The sequence below is a fragment of the Misgurnus anguillicaudatus genome, unplaced genomic scaffold (assembly GCF_027580225.2).
Source record: "Misgurnus anguillicaudatus unplaced genomic scaffold, ASM2758022v2 HiC_scaffold_26, whole genome shotgun sequence".
Classification (NCBI taxonomy): domain Eukaryota; kingdom Metazoa; phylum Chordata; class Actinopteri; order Cypriniformes; family Cobitidae; genus Misgurnus; species Misgurnus anguillicaudatus.
Genome location: NW_027395276.1, coordinates 5,111,743 through 5,136,455, shown reverse-complemented (window position 1 = coordinate 5,136,455; position 24,713 = coordinate 5,111,743). Strand labels below are relative to the sequence as shown.

The 24,713-nt window shown below is 37.9% G+C and overlaps 1 protein-coding gene across 6 annotated transcripts in view; it reads left to right on the top strand.

Annotated features, from left to right (window-relative positions):
* Positions 1–24,713, top strand: part of LOC129443264 (receptor-type tyrosine-protein phosphatase mu) — a 234,710-nt gene that overhangs the window by 46,686 nt on the left and 163,311 nt on the right. For all 6 annotated transcript variants that reach the window (XM_073864360.1, XM_073864363.1, XM_073864362.1 and 3 more), the window contains exon 2: positions 16,403–16,525. In XM_073864360.1, the coding sequence (XP_073720461.1) occupies positions 16,403–16,525 (123 nt within the window). The remainder of the gene's footprint in view (positions 1–16,402; positions 16,526–24,713) is intronic.

Sequence of the window (24,713 nt, the reverse complement as noted above, 5' to 3'; positions counted from 1 at the left end):
CGGCCATTAGCAGTCCAGACGCTGCACTCATAATATAAACCATAAATAAATAAAAAACAAAGTGCCACTGGCCAGAGAGCAGGAATCAAGATAAATACAGCTAAATATAGTTATCATGTCACAACTATGATAAATAATCTTGTGACCGTGAACGCTCTTTTGTTTTCCACAGGGAAGATCTTGCTGTCGGCCTTAGGAAACATTTGATCGCCCATCCTGCCTGTTTCTTATTGTCCAAATTGAAGTTGCAACAGCATTTGTGACCCGGGTGTGTGAATGGGAAATGAGAGAGAGAGAGAGAGAGAGAGAGAGAGAGAGAGAGTAATGACCAGTCAGGCTCGTGAATCTCTCTCAAATTGTCCCATCACATCGTCCACTTAACCAAACTGTTCGGCTGCTCCAAAACATCACATTTTCCCTTTTGAAAAATTGTTGCAATTTTCTCTCTATTTTTCAAACGATAGCGCTCAGAATCGGAGCGGCAGCTTTTTGTGTTGCCGATGTTAAAAGATGTGAAAGACAAATTCTTTATTTATAAAATCAGAAACAACCTCATTTGCACGCGTGTGTGTGTTTTAATACATTCACCTGCTATGGTGCACATACTGAGCCGTCATTCTCTTCAGGGCTTTCGCTTAATTAAAAAACTTATTGTGTTATTAAATGAATTACACGAGAAGCTGATTAAATAGAAAATTGCAAATAATTGCTTGTATCAGAATTCGTTAGGAAAAAACATAACATTACTGAGACAGATAGGTTTGTCAAACTAAAAATGATTTTGTGTCTTCTGCGCACATTGATGATCACTACATCACATCTTTATAAGTATCTACATTGTTTTAAATGAGAATGAGCAATCTTTTATTCAGCAGGTGCAGTCTGCCAGGTTTGTGTTGAGGTTGAGATATGATGGGATTGGACCGGCGCCTCCTGTGACTGTGCATAGGATAAATGCATCAGAGGATGAAAGGATTTACTTCTAACGTTAATTGTTTTTATAATTAAGAAAACTCAACTGCGATTGTTCTTGGCTTCCCCCGCAGAGTTGGTCTGGTTTCACGCTCTCTTGATTCTATCGAACCCTGATGAACTTACGTTAATCTTATGTCATTACCAATGCGCGCGTATGAAAAATGAAAAACACGCAATTCACCATATTATTTTTTTTGTTTTTGCTGTTTTTATGCCGAGTAAAGAGAGCAACAGATGTGCGTATGTGCATCGTAATGTGTAGTTCATCACTTGACCAGCAGAAGGCGGCTTTCTTCTTATTGCAAAATTATTTTTATTCGCATCTCCAGTCTGTCCTACGGAGCCCCTAAGGGGACATGGATCAAAAATTAAATAAAGTTTAGTTTTGCGTGCACATGCGCACGTGCTACTTTTGCATGTGCACGCGATAGTTTCACATTAGCACGCGAAACTAAACTTTGAAAAAATTCTGCACATGAAGGTTTTGCGTGAGCACATGAAACTAACCTAAAGCAATAAGCCCCAAGAAGCAGCGGGTTTCCAGTGCATTTTGTAACAGCTAAGGGGCGTTGTTAGGCACAACGCGAAGCTGTTTTAAAATGCACTGTAACCCCACTGCTTCGCGGGACTTATTGCTTTTATAAAACGGTTACTTCATATACATAGCAGGATTTCATAAAATAAAACACAAATAACTTGTAATTATATTAGTGCAAATATTACTCTTCCGCCAAACAAAGTAGTTCCTCAGAATCAAGTTTGACTGAAACCGAGCGCAGTTCACAAACAACACAGACGCAGCAAAGACACAATGAAAATATAATTTAAGACTGTGGTGTTTATTTTATAAACCAACATTCATCTAATTTAATTTATACATTAACATTATATCGTGCAACTGTTGAAGTGATGATCAAATATGCTTGGAATCATGCTGAACTCTTTCCCTGTCAGCGTTTTTTTTTTTAAGTTGCCACCCAGTTTTAGTTTAATGCCTTACAGAAAAATTATCTTCTTTAAATAAACATAAAATATCAAATGAAAGAACCATCTGCTTTCAAACAAAAAAAACAACAACAAAAACGTTTCATCCTACCTTCATTTGTTCTCTTATCAGTTATCACCCGGAGATAATTCAATTTTTGTGAAGAACTTTGTAAGAGATCAGATTCAGAGCCATCAAAACTTACACGTCACGCTAAATCCACCCCAACGCTGTTGTGTTGAGTAAATGCGTCAGTGTTTAAGTTGGGTAAGATTGCCATCTAGTGGATAATAGCGGAAATATCAATTTAAGAAAAACAACTCAGAGAACGTTTTCTCTTTATTGACGAAATGACAATATTTATTGACATTTATCTGAATATCGCCATAATTGTGCAAATATAGAAAAAAAAAATGATTAAAGACTGTGGTATTTATTTTCATAAATCAGTACGCAGCAACAGTGGCGCAGTGATACTTCGTTTCAACCAATCAGAATGAAGAACCAGAACGAGACGTTTTATAATTAAGATTTTTTTTACTCCAATGTCATCTTAGGGGCTCGGTACTATCCTGTTCGCATCATGCAGTTATTTTTATTTTTAGCCACTTATGATGTTATCATCGGCTAAAGCGCACTTCCTGCATACATGAGTGCGAGTGATTTGGGCCACAGTCCCAGATTAAACTAATTCAGACTAACTCGAACCGTGCCTCGTTTTAAACTAAACTATCAGTGTGAAAGCCACCTAAGTTCTTCATTTTTCTAACTTAACAAATTCACATTAAACAGCGCTACTAATTGGGCAAAATAGTCAATGTATTTTATTTTAGTAGACAGCGGTCATTGTTAGTCTGGTCTTCATTCACTTGTTGAGTTGACATGAGTGTTTTAACCAGATAGCGTTCACTACCTCTCTCTCCCGTCTGACACTTATCAGCTGGAAGGAAAAATGTGCGACTTCGCCAGCGGGACAAATTATCCGTCCAAACCTTTGGGTCGACTGCTCTATTTCACCGTCCAATCGATGGCAGGCAGAGCGGCTGCTTGATTGATGATGATACAGCGATTGATTGGTCAAATCCTCTCCAGTCCCTAAACAGACAGTATATAAACCTGGATTCGGAGCGGGAGAGAGCTGGGAGCTTCAGATGTGGAAGTGAAATAAGTGCGGGAATCAGAGACCCCTGAGGGCCGCTAGCACAGACACAGAGCTGACGGAGGCTTGAAAATCCATAGATTGACGGGTGGCGAGCGTCTTTAGGAACACACGGGGAAATGAAGAGGCGTTTGTTAAAGCGGTCTGACCTGAGATTTGTCTGGAAAAGAGAGACGGAGCGTTGAGTAGTAATTACTGAATCGGGCTTTGTTCCAAACACTTGCTGTCTGCTTCCTACATAGGCAGCTTTTTTCTAAGGTAGCATCCCTATAAATACAACCTCATACGTGACTGATTTATAACTTCACATCACACTTTCAGCACATGAGATGCAGCTCACAACTGATTCTTTATTCCTGGTTAATGGCCCACACTAACAAGCATAAAAATACACGGCACGCACGAATATCGAGTGTAATAGTCAATGTTTAAGTAGATTGATCTTTTCTATTGATAAGGGTCACATTTTTCTCGCTTAGTCCAGCATCATAGATTTGTTTTTTCCTCTAAGCTTGTTGCAATGCATTCTGGGATTGTTGCTTTGTAAAGCATGCGTGCTGTGTCGCTTTTCAATTCGTGTCTTAAAAAGCACCATTGTTGTCTTCACTTCAGGAGCCCAAAAAATGCTGTCTGGATAGTCGGAACACTTGATTTAGTGGAGTTTGTATGAATGTGTACATGCGTGTGTTTTAATATAACGCTGTTTTAATTAGAATTATAACAGGGACATTAATTTGCTGTAAGTGGACGGCTTTGACCTTCAGTCCGGTCATCTCATCATCTATTACATTATTTTCTCTTCTAGTGTTGTTTATGGCTGTATTGATTTAGAGCAACGCACACACACGCACGCACGCACACACACACACACACACACACACACACAAACACACACACACACACACACAGCAGAATATACAGTAGAGGATTGAAGGATTATGGCTTTTATTAAAGCAATCATTATGCTGATACATAATTGTAAAAGAAAACATTTGGACTGCAGAATGGCTGTCATTTCTCATTCTACATTGTGTGTTTGTGGAGGTATTAGCTATACTTCAGAGACAAAATTGTCCCCATTTTGAAATCAAACCGTTACATCTGATAAAATAACAAATAGTTTATCCAGTAATGCTTCAGATCTGATGTCCCTGCAGTATAGAGACAGTAATAGGACAATACCTTCCTTTCGGGACATTAAATGATTCATAAGTACAATTAATTGTGTTTCTCTTTCTAAAGTTGGATTAGTTTGCAGTATTTTTCTTTATAGTAAACCAGTAAAAGTCTATAATGTGTCCTCATTTTTATAGCTAGCTAAGTGTTTGTGCATTTAGTGGATGTTGAGTTTGCTATGAGAAATGAGCGTGAAGAACCGAAGAGGAGTCCTGGAGAATCTGAAGGATCTTGGGCCGGATTGACAAAAACATAGACGATAAACAAGAACGTTCTTAAGATAAATTATAAGAAGTTTGTAAGTGTTCCTAAGTGCAATTCTCAAACATTTCTTAAGAAGATCTCAAATATTTACTAAGAACATCTTAATCTTTTCTTAAGAATAAAACGGCAAGCTTAGACATTAAAGGGAACATGTCATGAAAATCTGACTTTTTCCATGTTTAAGTGCTATAATTGGGTCCCCAGTGCTTCCATCAACCTAGAAAATGTGAAAAGATTAACCCAGTAACTTACTTTTGGTAAACCATTTTCTGCAAGCATGTGAAAAAATAATTCATTGAAGTTTGGCTCCCCTTGTGATGTCAGAAAGGGATCTTATTATAATAATACCGTCCCTTAATCTGCCACACATCCAAGCAGAGATCAGCTCCTTTGAATTTTAAAGGACACACACAAAAACATCACATTTTTGCTCACACCTACAAAGTGACAATGAATGTATTATACATGTTATATTAAATGATCTGTGGGGTATTTTGAGCTAAGACTTCACATACATACTCTGCTGACACCAAACATTTATTTTACATCTTAAAAATGTCTTATGAAACGTCCCCTTTAATTATTTATCATAAACATGATCATAAACACGACATATGTAAATGTCTGATCAAAATTAAACATTGATGCTGCCATTATTTTAAAGTCATCTTTTACCCCCTGTATTCTGCCTCCAGATTTAGTGATAATTGTCATCTTTACAAATCAGTGCATTACTCAGTAAATATTCATCTATTGCATTTAATAAATTCGGCTTTCTTCGTCATTTTAGTATTTCTTTCTCCAAAAATAGAATAGTCAAAATAAAAAAATGGAGCTAGGGATGTTTGGTTGATTTGACACAGAATGAACCATTAGTAATTTCACAACAAATGTAATATATTTAAAATAAAATGTTAACTAGTAGGCTATTATAATCACTGAAACACTTTACATTTAGTCATGTAGAAGACGCTTTTATCCAAAGTGACTTATAAATGATGTAAACAATAGAAGCAATTAGAGCAACAATACAGCAATACATACAGTAAGTGCACTAAAACTATCATAAAACACTTATTTCTGTTTTATGACATGTTACTGATGTAAGCCAGTTACACTTCATTAATATTATATGAGTATGAAACTCCTCATTACTGAATCGTTGGCAATCAAACAGTCAACATTGCCATTTCTGACTTCAATACCTAATACGATATATGTGTCACATTTGAAACAACCAAATTAACTTATAAAACATTTTCCCTTTTCAGATTTAAGACTAATGTGAGGTTATCCTAACTTTAAGATCTTATGACATTTTTTGAGCATTTTAATTATTCTTAAAGAGCACCTATTGTCCGATTTACGGTTTTTAATTTCCTTTGGTGTGTTAGTGTTTATTAGTACATGCTAACGATATGCAAACGGTATACAAAACTTTAAGGTAAACGATGACGCGAGTGACGTAAATCTCTTTTCTTGGACTACAACAAACAGTTTACTTCCTGGGATTGGTGATGTAGTAAAGACCGACATTATCATAATTCCTCCTGCTTCGGACTCACAGCCTGTAAATTAACTCCTCTTAGCAACTGAATCTTTCAAACATGGTAAGGAGCGTCACATTTCCTGCTGACGTCAGATGTATTCAGACCAATCACAACGTACAGATTAGCTGGCCAATCAGGGACACAGCGCTTTTCAAATTTGTGCGTTTCAGGAAGAGAGTGAAATCTGGAGCTACAAACCACATTTTATTATACCAAATACACAAAATAATGTTGTTTTTAGCAATAAAATAGATGCTCTTTAAGTTTTTTCTTCAATTAAAATGTTCTCCAAATACACCTGCTGTTTATACTCATTTTATGTAAATCTTGAGTACCTATAGAGTAGTATTGCATCCTGCATATCTCTGAAGAGTCTTTAGTTTTATCAGATTTTATTTGTTGATTTTTAATATAAAACAAAGCTGTCGTGTGCAGTGTTGTCTGTAACTTCTACTCGATGAACAATGCTAGTGACCATCCTCGTTGTTCTCATTCTGATTGACGTGTGGGTGTGGTTTTCCTGGTGGAAGTGCCCATAAAAGGAATATGGGGTCACTGATACGTAACGGCTACCCATGTTGGAAAAAACTTATAGGAAACTTGTATAAAAGAAGAGGCATGCGTTTGGCCCAGAAATACTTTTTCACACACTCAACTTGTTTTTTTTGACACTTTGCATTTGTTTATCATGAGGACTACAACTCTTAAACTGTGAGATTCAGAATGAAGGAATGATTTCTGATCTCTTGTCATGTATTCTCCAAACTCATCAGACATTATAGGAGAAGACGCTGATGTTTTCTTGGCAAAATGGAGGTTGCAAAAAATGAAAGGTGGGCAGTAATTGTGACGGATGTGTATTGAAGACCATCATTTATTTCATAATGTGATTTACCCGGCCTCACTTTCAGTTGTTTTGCTTTAATGAAATGTTAGATGTTTTGTGCATGCATCAGTAGATGAAACAATGCAGGTTTAATTTCACAGCATCGTATGTTCAGATTTACTATGATTCTGCCGATGGCTGAAGGTACAGTACAGTATACAGTTTGTGTGTGTGTAAGGGGTAATATTTGTTAAGAGGTCTTTCACCCTTGTTTATCTGGGAATTTTCCCTGCATCTTCTAATGTTGAAAGTTTACTTTTGTTCCTCTTGCAATAACAAAAGGCCTTTTAAGTCTGACTGGAAAATCTTTAGGAGAAATTGGCTCCTGTATCGAGGGGCGTCGTATTGATTCTCGCCCCTGGCTGGCGGTGCTAAAAAGATGGATAGATCTGTGTGAGGCGCTTCTATAAAAGCATTGTGTGCTCAAACAGAAAGCAAACGCTTTGAGAACGCTCGGCGAAGAGGACGTGTGTGAGGCGTTTATGAGCTGACGGCGACAAATGCATCGAATGCTGTCTGCGTCTCTCATTTACTGTCTGACTAAATAAAGTCTCTGTAAAACAGTTCAACCACTGACACGCAAGGCTTGTCAATTACTTCTCTTGTCTCTCCTGGTTAGGCTCATGGTTAACCTGATACCGTGAGTGCTGTACTACATGTTGTTTCAGATAATTACTTGACTTTTGTTACTCGGTTGAGCTGCAGAGATCTGGACTGACTTTGTAATCCATAATGAGTGCATTACTACATTGTCCTTTTAGCATGTACTTATAAATTGCGTGAATATTAATTTTTATAAGATTTGGCAAATACATTAACCATAGTAAACGTGGTACTTTAACACCACAATTTTGTGTGTGCGTAAAGTTTTTGCCTTGTCGTGTTTAAGTTAGTACAAATGTGAATTGGTTTTGCTGCAGGGCCGAGCGTTGCGATGCTTTTAAATGCACTTTAATGCATCCTGATTCTTCCTGAGAGATTCATTTGAATGCAAGGTTCTTCTCGTCACTTTTGTTTTGATTTTCAGTGGCTGGACGGTCGAGGGTGTTCGGCTCCCCGCTGCTAAATGGTGAAATAATGCATTAGCATTCGTTTCAAGGACGAAAGGAACATCGGCTACTAAAACGCGTCCTCGTATGCACACGCGCGCGCCACTCCGGCGAGATTGAGTTTAAGACACCTGTACAAAGGTGCGATTCGCTGCGTACCGCTGAATAATTGTTGGGTACCGCAGGAGAGAAGACGTTACACCTTTGAGACCTTCACAGGGTCACGCTGTTGAAATGTCATCAATCAATCAATCAATAGCTGCTGTAACAGAAAGCTTACATCTCAACACTGGAATATTAATCAACTACATCTAAGAGAGATTTACAGCTATGTGAATATTTTATGACAGACAGTTATTTCTGAAATCCTTTACATGAGCTTTTATTGTTTGTTATTGTCACAGAAGTGGTTGATCTCTTTATCTGTTCTCTTTATATGCTTATGCTGCCTATTTAAACTTCTCTACATAAATCTACAGTTTTTTAAACAAACAACTTATAAATGTATTATGGGGACATAAAGTGAGATTTCTGATGTTAAAGGGATAGTTCACCCCAAAATAAAAATTCTGTCATCATTTGCTCACCAAACCGTTCGTGGACCCCATTCACTTCCAAAGTATTCTTTTTTCCTACTATGGAAGTTAATGGGGTCCACAAACGGTTTGGTTACAAACATTTTTCAAAATATCTTAATTGGTTTTCATCAGAAAAAAGACATTTATATAGGTTTGTAACAACATGAGAATATGTAAATGACAGAAACTATCACTTCAATGTGCCAAAGAATGCATTGTAATAATCTGTTAAATTGTTCTCTAATATCTACACAGAAGATTTGTGTCTTTATTAAGTGCAAAAATGGTCCAGAATCAGTTTTACATGTTTATTTACAACCCTAGGATTTGTCTTCATAATAAAAAAATCTATTTTTACCTTATTTGAACGGGTCATGAATAATAATCTTGAGCTCTGCTCTGATTGGCTGTTTTCCCCTTCAGTAGCTCTGTGTGTGTGTAAACAGATCTTATGTTTCAGTCTGTATCAGATTTTGAGGAATAATCAACTGTTTGGAGATTGTTAATGGATGTTTCTGAGTGGTAAGTTTCATTTTTTTAGGATGGACCTACAAAACGTAACTGTAATGTCAATAGTAGAACTTCAGCCTAAACGCTAGCATATCATTAACTAGCATATAGAATTAATTAGCATATAGCATTAACTAGAACAGTGGTTCTCAAACTGGGGGCCACGAGATGGTGCCAAGGGGGCCCCAGTTTTATCACATTTTATAAAATACATTAATTTATCATGAATTCTGTTTTAATTAAACCTAAATTAAATAAGGCTACTAACCAACAGCACTACTTTGTATAACTTATTATGTTTTGTTTAATTAAAATGTTACATTTTAGAACAGTTTTTGTCATAAATTTTCTTTGGGGGGGGCCGTGAAGGAATGCACCGTACACAAGGGGGGCCGCACCCGGAAAAAGTTTGAGAACCACTGAACTAGAATATAACATTAACTAACATATAGCATTAACTAGCATATAGCATCAACTAGCATATAGCGCTAACTCAACAATCACAACTTTGTTTTTATCATTGTAACAACACTGTAATTAATTTAATGTTGGGGTGTACATCTGGACTGTAACGTCACAGTTAGTGATGTTGAGATTGGTCTGTTTTCCAGCGGTCTTTTGCATGCATGAGGTTTACATAACAAGGAGGAAACCAATGGGCCCCCAAATAAAATTTTAGCTTAAAGGCTTGGGCTGGCCCTGATTGGTTCATTCTAAGTCAAATATTGGCAGAAAATTTGTATCGTGTGTATCCTTAATCTTTTCCAATGTTTTTTTTTCATTTGTGTGACTTTCCAGCAATCAACAACGTCTTTACTGCTCAGACTTCTGAACGTTCATAAGAACAGGGCTATTCAATTGGCGGCCCGCGGGCCAAACCCGGCCCCTAAGGTAATTTGATCCGGCCCTTTATGTAGTCTGTCTAGAATAAATTTAGTAAGTTAGAGAACGGGCCCTACAGTTACGAGTTGATGCGCGTGCGTCTGTTTCATACAGCATGAGCTGCAGAGCGCGAGTCACGTTTATATTCGCGCTTTGGTCCACAAGTTCAACGCGATCGCCTCCCCCGCTCGTGCTGACAAACATACACCTGATTTCACTGCTCTTGCGAAATCTAAAAACATATTCTGTCCTATTAGTTTGCCAAATATTAAGATGGCTGTTGTAGTTTAAATAGAGCTACTGTAATAATTAGCTTTGACAAAAAACAGCATAAAACAATTATGTTCCATATTATAAACTTTTTTTGTTATGTGCACTGAAGTGAGTAAATGAGTTAAATTCTCAATGAGTGTGATATTGATCTTATTTACCCATTTAAATGTAGAATAAAGCTTACTTTGACATCTAACAATGCACTAATGTTGTTGTATGCAGTTTGAAAATACATGTTTATAGAAAAAGCCTATTGTACAATGCACTGATTTTGTTGTTATGCAGTTTCGAAATATAACATTAGTGTCATGACTCGGAAGTGAGACAGGACGCAAACGCAAGGTTCAAAATAAATAACATTTAATAATAAAAACACGAGGGCAGACATGGTGAATGCAGGAACACAGGAACAGCAACACAGGAAACAGACAGGGTATCAATGACAATAATCCGGCAACCGGTGTGACAGAACAAAGGCATATAAATACAAAGACAATTAAACAAATGAGAGGTGTGGTGTATTGGCGTAATGAGTCAATGAAAGTCCAGGTGAGACGGATCAGTGCAATACACAAAACATGTCACGGACTAGCGGTGACAATTAGTATGTTTAAATGTAGGAAAATGTAGTCATTATCACTGTTATATCTCCTGCCCCTCATTTGAGATGCTTTTCATGAACTGATTTGAAACTAATTGAATAGCCCTGCATTAGAATATCAAACATTTCTGTGTGGCTTTTACATGCTGAACAGCTGTTAGTGTTTGGCCACGTTTAAGGGTTGATGTTGAGGATGGTAAGTGCAAAACAATCGAGCGCAATCACTGATTGAAATAAAGTCGCCCCCTATGACTCCAGAGCCTCGAGTCGGAGATTTATGCGCATTTCTAGAAACAAACATACATTTGTGAAGCGCAAACACACGATTGATGACCGACATTAAGCTCGTGTTTGCTAACACCCGACGAGAGTCTGATGCACCGAGGGCCCTGCGCTGTCTCTGAACACCTCATGTAGGGAAGAGTGGGCTTTTGAAGAGATTTGAAAGATTAGCGATGTGTGGAGGATTCAGAGGAAAGTTTCCGACAGTATATCAGATGTGTCTCTGTGGACGCGCCTCGTTGGTGGTTGACGCGCTGGTTTGATTTGCATTTGTCTGTATGATGTACGACTCCACATATTAAGCAGCCAGATAACCTGCTTCTGTCCCCGGTGTCTCGTCATTCAGCGTGAAATCTGTGCCGTAAAGACTCGTGATGTTACAGAGAGAGAGAGAGTTTTCCTCCTACATGAAACCAGATAAACACAGAGATCACGTTACAAACAATCCTTTTAGCACCGAGTGAAAGTACAGAGGCAGTTTAACACACTTTGTCTTCATTATCTGCTTGAGCGAGGGTCGTCTCATCTGCATGTGCTGTGACTTTATTTATACTCCTTTCTATCTTTAAGTGCTTTTAAAGCTAATGCAACACAATGAAGAGCAAATATTGTGCTTTAGGTGTGGGGTCTGATGCTTTATCTGACACAGAGAATTATAGGAAATGTAGTTTTGTTGCATGAGCCTCAGGAATGAGAAGTAGCTTGTTTTCTTAATAATAGTAATACATTTTATTTATAATGCGACATTCGCAGCATACAAAACAAAATAATTGCAGTAAAAAAATAAGTAACAACAAATACACAATTTATACATTAAAAGCATAACTAAAAAGATGTGTCTTAAGAAGCTTCTTAAAACAATCCACAGAAGCAGCATCCCCCTTGTTTAATAGGTGTTGTTTATTGTTAATACAAAGTAAAAGTCCACTATAAATTAAACTGTCAACAACATTTAGCCCTGTCAAAATATCTTTATTCAACAAGATCATTCAGCACTTAAAACTTTTTTTTTATTATATTAAAGGGGCCATAACGTGAAAATCTGACTTTTTCCAAGTTTAAATGTTATATTTGGGTCCCCAGTGCTTCTATCAACCTAGAAAATGTGATAAAGATCAACTCAGTAACTTAGCACGTAAAACATTTGGTAATTCAGATTTCGAGACAGAGAGAGAGAGAGAGAGAGAGAGAGAGAGAGAGAGAGAGAGAGAGAGAGAAAATAATTGACAGCACAATAATTTTAAATTTCAACAAACCACCATTATGGTGATCAGTGTTTGCTTTCATCAGCTCATTTGCATTTTAAAGGACACACCCAAAAACAGCACATTTTTGCTCACACATGGAAAGTGGCGAATTTAACATGTTATAATAAATTATCTGTGGGGTATTTTGAGCTAAAACTTCTTATATGTACTCTGGAGACACCAAAGACTCATTTTACATCTTAAAGAAAATCTCATAATATGACCCATTTAAGCATCTAATGAACCGTATTTAAGATGCTTTTGTGATCAAATTCATCTGTGCACTTTTATAAATCACAAAACTAAATGGGAACTCTGAATTTATCATCATGTGCATGCAGTGGCACAGAGCTGTTAAATGTGTCTAAATGTAAGAGTTTTCATTAAAAGTGTTATTGTGTCCTGCACTGTATGTTCTTAGGCCTCAGATAGAGAAAGACCGTCTGTCTGTCTGTCTGTCTGTCTGTCTGTCTGTCTGTCTATTGTCACCTTCAGCATGTATTGAACCGAAGATCAGCTTGATCTCTCTTCTCGTACCCATGTGAGCAGACAAAAGCTTGAATGTATGATCAGAAAGCGGTTACTGCATGAATGTGGAGGAAGACAATACAGTAAATCTGTCATGAGTCAGAGACACAAAGGTGCAAATTCATCCACAGGTCGATGGAGGCGCAATTATCTACTCGTACTGTATAGAGACACTCTTCATCATCCGCTTAATTCCTGATGGGTGAAATGAAGTTATGCTCGTATTGTTACATTGAAATACAGCTTCACTGATTGTATTTAAATCCCAAAAATTTTCACATTTATTAAAATCTAGTTGTACTGACGCATGTTTACTTAACATTTCTTTAGACAGATTCATATTCTCTATTTATTTTCCATGAAATGATGTGATCTGATGAGTTTAAAGCTCTGTTTGTTTCTTCTGTGAGCGCAGGTGTCGTGTAGCTTTACTCCTGGGTCATAAAGTACACCAGATTTCTCATCTAAGCATCTCCATTTGTAGATTGTTTGCCTTACTGTAGACTGGTTAAGTCTTTGAAATAACTTTGTAACACTTCTCAGCTTTATGTAAAGCAACAATTCTTGATGGTAGCTCCTTTGAAAGCTCTTTTTGGTGAGGCATGTCTCACATAATCGTGTTCTTCTTATGCAGAGCAAACTCCAAAAGTTTGAGGGGTTTTTATCAGTCAAAGTATAGCTGTATTCCACACCTCCAAATGTATTATCTTAACCAGACTCCAGGTTTGCTTAAAATTGACTACAATTAGCTTTTGAGGTCAATAACTCGTGGGTTCACATACTTTTTCCACAAGCACTATGAGTTTTTTGGTTGTTCTTAATAAGGACATGAAAGATCACAATGTTTTGTGTAATTATTTTTAGACACATTATGTTTGTCGATACCCTTGACTAAGATGAAGACAAATTAATTTAGAAAACCATGAAAATACTTTTTCTTGCCACTAAACTTCTGTCTGTGTTTATATGAAAATCTGATTGACTCACGTCCCTTGTGTTTTATCTGAACTAGATGAACATTTATCTCACAACCCCAAATGTGCCATGATTAATGTCTGTGTCTCAGTCAGCTCTCTCGTTCAGTAGTCTGGGCACTGATCAGGGAGATTCGGACATTTTAAGGGCGGTCTCAATCACAGAATCCTTTCAGTGCACTGGAACATTCGTTCCTTAAGAATTCCCACAATGCAACACAAAACCCAGTAAGCATCGATGGTCCCTATGTTTCTTTTCCGGAAATCACTTGACCTTTTCTGAAGCTCTCTAACCGAAAATCGCGTGAGCCAACTTAATAAACTTAAAATTTTACAAACATTTGTTTCAGTTTTAAATATTAACACACATTGCTTTACAGTAAGGGACCACAAACTACTCAATATTTAAAAGAATAATATTTATTAAAAAAAAAAAAAAAATTTTATTTAAACTTTAATATTCCTCCAATTTTAATTCAATTAAATTTTATTTATATAGCGCTTTTCACAATGGTTAATTGTTTTAAAGCAGCTTTACATTAATAGAAGCAGTAAAAGCACAGAAAACGACATATAGCACAACATAATACACGATAGCATAAGCAGTCAAATTTGCTGCGGCTATAAATCAACATTATAAGCGAGCGTATTACTAATGTAATGTCTAGAAGAGGAAGCTAAGTTAAGCCCAAGAAGGCTGCCTCCCCGGGTTAAAAAAACCCCTAGGGGAAAAAAACCCCGGGCTGTTTAGCCGAGGGAAAAAAAAGTCCTAGGAGGGAAAAACCCTTGGGAGATATATATATATATATATATATATATATATATACACATAAACGGATAAGGAGATTAAGCGGAGATTTTATGCTTGTATATGTATATATGAGAATAATGACAGCGTTTTCAAAATTTACTGTATAAAAATTAAGTCAGAGAGATGTTGGTCTGATGAGTATCAGCTGTGAATGAACACAACGCGCAAAAGCAGTCAAGTCACAGAATAATAAGTGAACAGTGTCCCAATGTCAAGTGAGCAAAAGTCCTTCTCAGTGCCCGAACCTGCATACACGATATACTGATTCACCACCTCAGGAGCTAGGGAACAAATTAAGACACAGGGAATGTTCATGTTATTTATTTGATGTTTATGCCAACAAAAGTGCACCTACATGTAAAATCAATTTTAAATTTTGTTTGCATCAGTACTTTTTTTTTACATTTCTAGGAATTGTTTACAAAACCATGATAATATTGATAACCTTGTTGATGTTGGTCATTAACTATGAGAAAAATTTTTCATATGGTTTCATCTCTAACGCACATTCAAAAATGCAAACATTATAAACACACATGCATGCACACACTTTCACACATTTATTAACATTTATGCATTTTTGCAGACACTTTTATCCAGAGCGACTTACTATAAATGTGCATTACAAGGTATACATTTTTTACCAACGTGTGTTCCCTGGGTTCGAATCCATGACCATCCAATGCAATGCTCTACTACTGAGCTACACAGGAGCATACACATGCTTATAAACTTGTGCGTGCGTGTGTTGCTGTAATGTGAATTAACAATGACTTTGATAGTGACTCTAACAATACTCCATGTTAAAATCATTTCATCATTATTTTCTATTGTCTGGTGTGCAAAGACCTCTGTTTTGTTCACAGTGATGTTTGTATAAATCTCTTGTATTTGTTTCTTTTCACACTGTGTTTGTTTCTGTATACCTGTAATTACATCTGTATATTTAGTTCTTTGCGCCTCTCGTAGTGGTTTTACAACAATCTGTCAATCGACTCTGTGTGAGTTAAAGGATCTTGTTTGTGAGATACAGATTATACTTTAGTCCTCAGAGTTGCTGTTAAAATCAGTGCACATGATAGCACATATCATTTTGTTTAAACGGTTGAACCGAGCTGTTTGTATGTTATTATAAATGAGTTATGTGCGATGTTTTTTACATGTTATTTGACTCATAAATAAGCCATCAATCACTTTCTCTTTTACATCTGTTTGGTTTTGTAACCTACAGGAATTAAAAGCCCATTGTTCAGAATCTACATGCCATGCCGTTGGCCTCGTGTCCCGCGAGGAGAATTAGGATGAATGAGAGGTAACCGATGGCGATTCGAGAGGGAAGTCTGGTCGCACGGCGCTTCCAAATGAATCAAATTTATGCTCGGTGGCACGGCGGCGGCGGCCCAGCGTGTAATGATGATAGAGTTTGGACACTTCATTTCTGTCATTGTGAAATTGGCATGCGGCGTAGCTAATGACGGTAATATATGTTGTGCCGTGCGTGCGTACGTACGATGGGAATCTCTCTCCATCTCTTTTTAACCGCTCTGTTGTTTGGCATATTGCATTACGAGCGCTCGCATTAGAGAGGAGGAAGAGGAGGGGGGCGTTCATTTCCAGCTGGAGCTAATGGGGAGTCACTGTGTCAATATAAACGTCTGCTCTTTTGTTGCAGGTGATTGTGACTTCGAGAAACCCTTCCAGTCGTGTGGCTATACCCAAGGGCGAGATGATGATCTTGACTGGGAACAGTTGGACACCAGTGAGAAACCTTCACTGGATCCATGGATGCCACCTGGTAAGAAACACACGATTGTGATCCTGTCTGTATATAGTGTCTCATAACATACATGTGAATTTACAATCTTCTCCTCAATGGGTCTTTCCATTTATGACCACATGATCCATGGCCTTCCTTAAAGAGAGAGTTCACCCAAAAATGAAGTTGCTTTAAACCTGTATGAGTTCATTGTCGTACACAAAAGAAGATATTTTGAAAAAATGATGGTACCCATTAACTCCCACAGTATTTGATGTCCTATTATGAGTACAGTCAACTGTGTGCTTATTGTCTTTTATCAGAATATCTTTTTTTGTGTGTTCAGAATTCAATTCAATTTTATTTAAATAGCACTTTTCACAATTGGTAATTGTTTCAAAGCAGCTTTACAGTAATAGAAGCAAGGAAAAACACAGAAAAATCGACAGATAGCACAACTTAATACACGATAGCATAAGCAGCTAAATTTGCTGCGGCTATGAATCAACATTATAAGGGAGCGTATTACTAATGTAACGTATAGAAGAGGACGATAAGTTAAGCCAACGAGGGCTGACTCCCCAGGTTGAAAAACCCCCTAGGAGAAAAAAAACTTTTTTTAGGGGAAAAAGTCCTAGGAGGAAAAAACCCTTGGGAGATATATATATATATATATATATATATATATATATATATATATATATATATATATATATATATACTGTATGTAAACGAGTAAGGAGATTAAACGGGTTCTGCCGGTGGTCGTTGGTCAGGCATCAGCTGGGCATCACGTTGAAGGACGGCTAGTAAATGAGGGATGTTCCGACCTTCACATTAACCGGAACTGGATAAAGAAACTCATTTTTGTTTTGGTCATTTAAAACAACACGAGGGTGAATAAATGAGCTAATGCTAGGGCTGGGTAAAATTATCGATTCATCAATGCATTGCAATTATTTGTTTCTCAATTCAATATCGATTAATCAAATCCTATGAATCGATTCAGCCCCCCCGGCCAGTGGCGGCACTGTGGGCAACACTCTAGTGAGAGCGTTCAGCATTGTACAAGACGCGCTATATCAAAACAGAAAGATCAAAGATGGCAAACAGCAGCACTTCTTTCAAGCCTGCACCATCAACGTGATCAAACATTAGCAGAGGTGGAAAGTAACGAATTACATTTACTCACGTTACTGTAAATGAGCAGTTTTTTGTGTACTTTTACTTTTTTGAGTAGTTTTTAAAATCTGTACTTTTACTTTTACTTAAGTATGTTTTGTTTGAAGTATTGTACTTTGCTACATTTTAAATCATATCTGTTACTGAGTAATTTTTTTTTTAAAAAGCAAGGTGATAAAGACGCGCAACGGATGATTGATGGGTGGGGGAACGCGCAAAAAGAACCATGGAGACGGACGAGACGGGCGCGCGCTAATGCAGACCCGCCTCAGTTCAAATCTTATGAAAGAAACCCCTGGTCATATTTAAGCGACCACTTTCCACTGACGCGAGTGTTTCATTCCTATGAAAGGTAGGATTCATGCTCTCGAGTACGAAATTGCAGACCGGGTTTTACCGCTCATTTGCATGACGCGTTTTTAATACAATGGGCATTATCCTCCGCAGTCTAGCAGCTTCGCGTCCTCGTGAATGCGCAGGTCATTAGACATTGCAGACAGAGAGAGAGAGAGAGAGAGAGAGAATAAAGGTCTGACATCAGGTACCCAGGTCAGGGAAGCTAGAAGACAATAAACGTGTCAAAAGTATGGCATGGCACTCATCTAATTATATGCTCATTTAAACTAGATATATGTATGTTACCAGCAATACATCAATTACAACCTTACTATAGCGATTGTATTTACAAGCTGCTGACCACCTTCAAAAGTGCATAACTCACATGTAAAATCATTAAATAATTCCATAAATGTTTCTTAGTTTAAAAAAGCTTTTTATTTTATTAACTTTTTGTTATTGCACTTTAATTGTAAAGATGTTCCTACAATTAAAAATAACTAGTTTGAGATTTATATTCCCTTATCGTTTTTGAACTATACTAAAATCCTTTTACTCTGAATAAAGTTAAAATGATTTACTTTTTACTTTTACTTGAGTAGATTTTTAGACCAGTAACTTTACTTTTACTTAAGTAAAATATTATCAAAGTAACTTTACTTTTACTTGAGTACAATATTTTAGTACTTTTTCCACCTCTGAACATTAGTAATACTACACATTATTTAAAAATATACTCAGGTACTTAATTGCTTGTGTATTTACTTATTATTGAATCGATATCGAAGGAAGTAAATCAATATTGAATTGAACCGAATCGAATTGAATCGAAGCCTCAAGAATCGAAATCGAATCGAATTGTGAAATTCCTAACAATACCCAGCCCTAGCTAATGCATTACCTAACATGAACTAACAATGAACAATACAGCATTTATCAATCTTGTTAGTCATTAAATGGTTAGTTCACCCCAAAATTGCAATGTTATCATAAATCATTAACCCTGTGTCATTCTAAACCACCAAGTCCTGTGATTGTTTTCAGAACACATTTTTAGATATTTTTGATGACAACCAGGATGCTTCTGTCTGTCCCATAACTACAGTTTGATTTATACAATTAAACCCAGAAATCTTGATTAAAAAAAATAGATATTTGTAATGAAAATAAGACAGAAATATTAAGTAAGAAAGTCTTTATTTTGCATTGTATAGAAAGATAAATGAGAGAAACAGTGAGAAACATGATGCTGGACTGTGATGTTTTATTAACCCAATACTTGAAGGTTCCTCCAGTAACCGCGTATTATTGCACGTTACCGTAAAAGCCCCTAAAAGTGATTTGAGCTCAATATCATGGCTGACTCTATTGTGCTGCTAATGGGCACAAAGACAAAAGCTTTGCCAATGAATTTTTATATCAAAACACGCAAATCTATTTTAATTAAACCATTTTCTCCACGCACTGACATATTGGAAGTCATTAGAATGCTTTTCCCGTATTTCGTCTGTCTCTCTCTGTCTGTAATGTTGCATTGATCGAGTTTCATTTGAGATGAGAGCGGCTCGGGGCCGGACAGCACCTCAGGAATTAGACTAATGGAGGAACAGTTTCTGTCTGTGTCATGACAGAGATAGCACTCTAAATGACTGGAGATTGTTTTCCTCTTAAATCTGACGTACACACACACACACACACACACACACACACACACACACACACACACACACACACACACACACACACACACACACACACACACAGATAGATTACATCTTCCTAAAGTGACAGAAGCTGCATTAGTGCATGTTTATGTGTGTGTGTGTGTGTGTGTGTGTGTGTGTGTGTGTGTGTGTGTGTGTGTGTGTGTGTGTGTGTGTGTGTGTGTGTGTGTGTGTGTTCATTATGTGGGTTTAAGGGTGTTTGTTTGTGTGTTTGTGCTTTCCTTTAGGGCTGGACATTTAAAATATTTTTATCTCTTTAAAATTTGTATTGCAATGTTTTTGCAATAATTAAATGATTCAGGAAAGAAAAATGTTATTTGTACGGATTTATTAATTAAATAAAAACTAAGTAAATATATTTCTTGTCATTGTTTACATTTTGTCAGAAACAGTGTCAAAAGTACCTTAATTATTGAAAGAGCTTCGATGCAAAACCCACTAAACGCCATCTCTGTCAAAATATTTGCCAAATGTTCTCAGCACACATTGATCATCAAATACTTTTGCTTCAAATCCGCTTAATCCCGGCCTCAGGTCATTTAGAAATACTGATTTATTGGCAGAATCCATCAAATGGCACAATGCATTCAGCAAAGTCCTCAAAGTGCATGGAAGACGACTGTGGTCACATTTAAACGTGTGTCCCTTGTGAGTCCTTAAATACAACTTGTGTGTGATAGCCACAGGAAACACATCGTCCCCTAATGGGTCATTCAGTTTCTTCATTTTCAAAATATGACTTTCATCATTTACAATGTTTCTAGTAGCATCTTTAGTCATTTTGCAACTGTTTACTATTTCTTGTCCAAAGAAGAGTATTTTTTTAAAGTGAAGATTTTTGCCAAAAGCTTGCATTCACTTTTGCAGATAAAAGCAATCAAATGTGTTAATTAACAATAAAATGACAAAAGTGACATTTGTGAAAAGGCATTACAGTTACTGACTAATAATCTTTTCATTTGAATTCAAATTAAATTACTGAAACTAAACATAAGAGTCAACATGTCAGATGCACATTTCAGAGGATTTTGCATCTGAACTCTTCAGTTTTAACCACTGTGCTGTTCTTTATTCAGTAATATTTCATATATCAATGTGAATTACTTGTGTTGGTTTAACTAGTGCTGGTTTGACTTGTGCTGGTTTGACTAGTACTGATTTGACTAGTGCTGATTTGACTAGTGTTGGTTTGACTAGTGTTGGTTTGACTAGTGTTGGTTTGACTAGTGTTGCTTTGACTAGTGCTGGTTTGACTAGTGTTGGTTTGGTCAGTGTGTTGTGCTCCACTTGTACTCCACAAATTGACATCATCTGGTCAACCCTGTCTAACATCTCATGGGAGAGAGCAGTCACAGGAACTCTTATTTGAATGTAAATGTGATTGTGATTGTGTGTCACCCGTCAGGATGTGCTTTCACTGTCCGTCTCTGTGGAATTGTGGGTAATTAGAAGTTTGTGGCTCTTTGAAAAACTCCAGCACCAATCCAGAATTCAATCTGTCCTTTACAAAGAACTGATCTTCTCAGATCTGGAGCCTCGGCACTGCTCTCTTGCTCTCTCTCTCTCTCTCTCTCTCTTTCTCTCTCTCGCTCTCTCTCTCTCTCTTTCTCTCTCTCGCTCTCTCTCTCTCTCTTTCTCTCTCGCTCCTTCTCTCCCGCTCTCTCTCTTTCTCTTTCGCTCTTTTTCTCTCTCGCTCTTTCTCTCTCTCTCTTTCTCTAATGAAGATCTCACTAATGAGAATCAACTTGGTCTTATTGGTTTGTCCTGAAGTTAAGAAATGGAGGCAGATAGAAATGAAACACGTGGAATGAAGCGTCTGGGACTACAGAATGAATGTAGATCATATAGCTAAAATAATCTGGTTTGGGATAAATGATATTAAAATCTTCTATAATATTGACTTATCCAGGTATAAATTGGCAAACGGAATAAATTAAAATGACTGGCCATACGTTATAAATAGCAATATAATGCTGGTTTATTGTCACATGACTGTATGAGATACTGATACAGCTGTGATCTTATGGAAAATACATGCAAGGCAAAAAATCAGCTAAATGAAATAATGCACATGCAGTGAGCAATATTTATGGCCATTAAATTTTCTCAACTCTTACTTCTATTGGCAGGTGTAGCTGTAGTTAATTTGGACACTGAACACACACACACACACACACACACACACAGAGACTGAGGTTAGATTAGTTACTTATGCCTTGAAGAGTCTGAATCGATTGAGCCTCTCAGTTCTCAGAATTGCTCATAAATTAAAGAATCTTAACAGTCAATCACGAGTTGCACATCGCATCCTAAACTGCAGCGCACGTCTGCTGTAACACACGCCACGATGAAAGTTTAACTTGCCCTGGAGTCACGCTGCCGATCAAAGATCCAAGCATCAGGACGCACAACCATGTTTCTACATCAATCACTTATGAGCTAAGAAACCCACATTTGCAGTCGTATTGATCTGACTTGTTTACTGCATTGCATGATTTGATCATTAAGAGACCTTAAAACAGCTGATAATGTAGATGTCATGATACGTGTGGTAGAAGACAAAGGCGATGGGGAACGAAGGAGATGGTGGACGAAGGGGATGGAGGACGAAGGAGGTGGAGACGAAGGAGTAGAAGACAAAGGAGTTGGTGACAAAGGAGGTGGGGGACGAATGAGGTGGGGGATGAAGGAGAAGGAGGAAGGAGTTTGAGACGAATGGGTTGGGGACGAAGTAGATGGGGACGAAGTATATTGGGACGAAGGAGACGGTGACGTAGGAGACGGTGGACAAAGGAGGTGGGGAACAAAGGAGATGGGGGACGAAGGAGATTGGGGACAAAGGAGGTGGAGGACGAAGGAGATTGAAGGACGAAGGAGGTGTATGACGAAGGAGGTGTGGACGAAGGAGGTGGGGCATGAAGGGGATGGAGGAAAAAGGAGTTTGAGACGAAGGAGTCAGGGACAAAGTAGACGGTGACGAAGGAGACGGTGACGAAGGAGACGGTGACAAAGGAGACGGTGACGAAGGAGACGGTGACGAAGGAGACGGTAGACAAAGGAGACGGTAGACAAAGGAGATGGAGGACAAAGGAGATGGGGGATGAAGGAGATTGGGGACGAAGGAGGTGGAGGACGAAGGAGATTGGGGGACGAAGGAGATTGGGGGACGAAGGAGATTGGGGGACGAAGGAGGTGGGGGATGAAGGAGGTGGGGGACAAAAAAGATGGGGGACGAAGGAGATTGGGGACAAAAGAGGTGAAGGACGAAGAAGCTAGGGGACAAAGGAGGTGGGGGACTAAGGAGGTGGGGGACGAAGGAGATGGAGACAGAGAAGTTGGGGACAAAGGAGATTGTGGACAAAGGAGATTGTGGACGAAGGAGATTGGGGGACGAAGGAGGTGGGGGACGAAGGAGATTGTGCACAAAGGAGGTGGGGGACGAAGGAGATTGTGGGACAAAGGAGATTGTGGGACGAAGGAGATTGTGGGACGAAGGAGATTGTGGGACGAAGGAGATTGTGGGACGAAGGAGATTGGGTGACGAAGGAGATTGGGGGACGAAGGAGATTGGGGGACGAAGGAGATTGGGGGACGAAGGAGATTGGGGGACGAAGGAGATTGGGGAACGAAGGAGATGGAGGACGAAGGATTTTCAAACATATAATTTTTAATTACATTAAAAATTCAACCATGGGGAAAACAGAGTGGGCTGTTGATGAAGGTAATTGCTGGCAGGTGAGGATGATGATGACGATACACGGGTGAGAGAGCGTTGAGGATCATGGGAAATGGAGTTCCTAAGGAGGTGACGTGAAAACAAAGGTAAACAGGCAGGCAGACAGACTGGCTTTAACAGTAGATGTGTAGTTGAACTTTCATTCTGGAAAAACTTTGTCAGATTAGGGCTCAAAGGCTTTGAATGGGAATCCCAGAGGATTCGACATTTAAGGAAGATGTGATTGTGAATATTTTTTTGTTCCAGTTGAAAATTAAATTAAATCTAGTTTCTGTCAAGAAAAAAACATTTGAATGGTATTTGGATGATAAAATTGAACACAGCTTTTTCAAGGCTACAAAGAGGAAAGAGATGAGAACAGTTCAATGTCTCCATTGTCGTTCCTAGACAGCAATTAAATTAAATCGAGATCAAATATAGACTTTTGTTCAAGTCTCCTGCTTCTCGCATGGTTTTCAGATATGAAACATTTTTGGTTGAATTCTTTCAAGAGCAAATCTGAGTTATGCTTTCACAATCGCTTCATATCTCTATACTGTGTGCTAGTTGACAAATTTGTGTTTGTGAAAAGATGTCTAATAGTCATTCAAACACAGCCCAGACATCTAGGCTAAAACAAGGCGAAATTTGGGCTATCAGTGAATATTTAATAGCCCAAATATAAATGAAATTAAATAAATAAACAAATGAAAGCAAACAGCTTGTTATCATTGTTGACGTTACAACAAATTCAAGTTTATTTGGTTACTCATTGCTGGACTATATCATGTATATAGTTAACCTAGAATGTGAAATGACGGCTATTGCTTGTTGGGCAGTCTCCTGAGCAGTGAAAGAGCAATAATGTTAAGCAGTCCATTGATTGTATTCAGATCCAGCTCTGGTTTTAGGAAGGAGTTGACTGTCAGCGTGTCAGTGGCCTGTGGAGAGTCACAGATATTCGATGGTTTTGTACGTGCAGCTCTGGATTAATTGCTGTGGCTTCAGTGTAAGCGTGTGTTTATCTGTGGGTCATGCTGGGATTGCGTGATCTGCCTTCAGTCTTAACTGGAAACTGTTTGAGATTCACAAGCGTGTTCATGATATCTTCACAGGCCAGTGTCACACACACTTCTCTCCTTGCCTCATCCTTATTTCTCATCTTCGTTTTTCTGCTCGTCTCATAAACCTCAGAAACTTGTGCATTCTTAGTCATTGCGACGTTTCTCACAGCTCTGAAATATACATGGTAGTGGGGTGTAACAATACA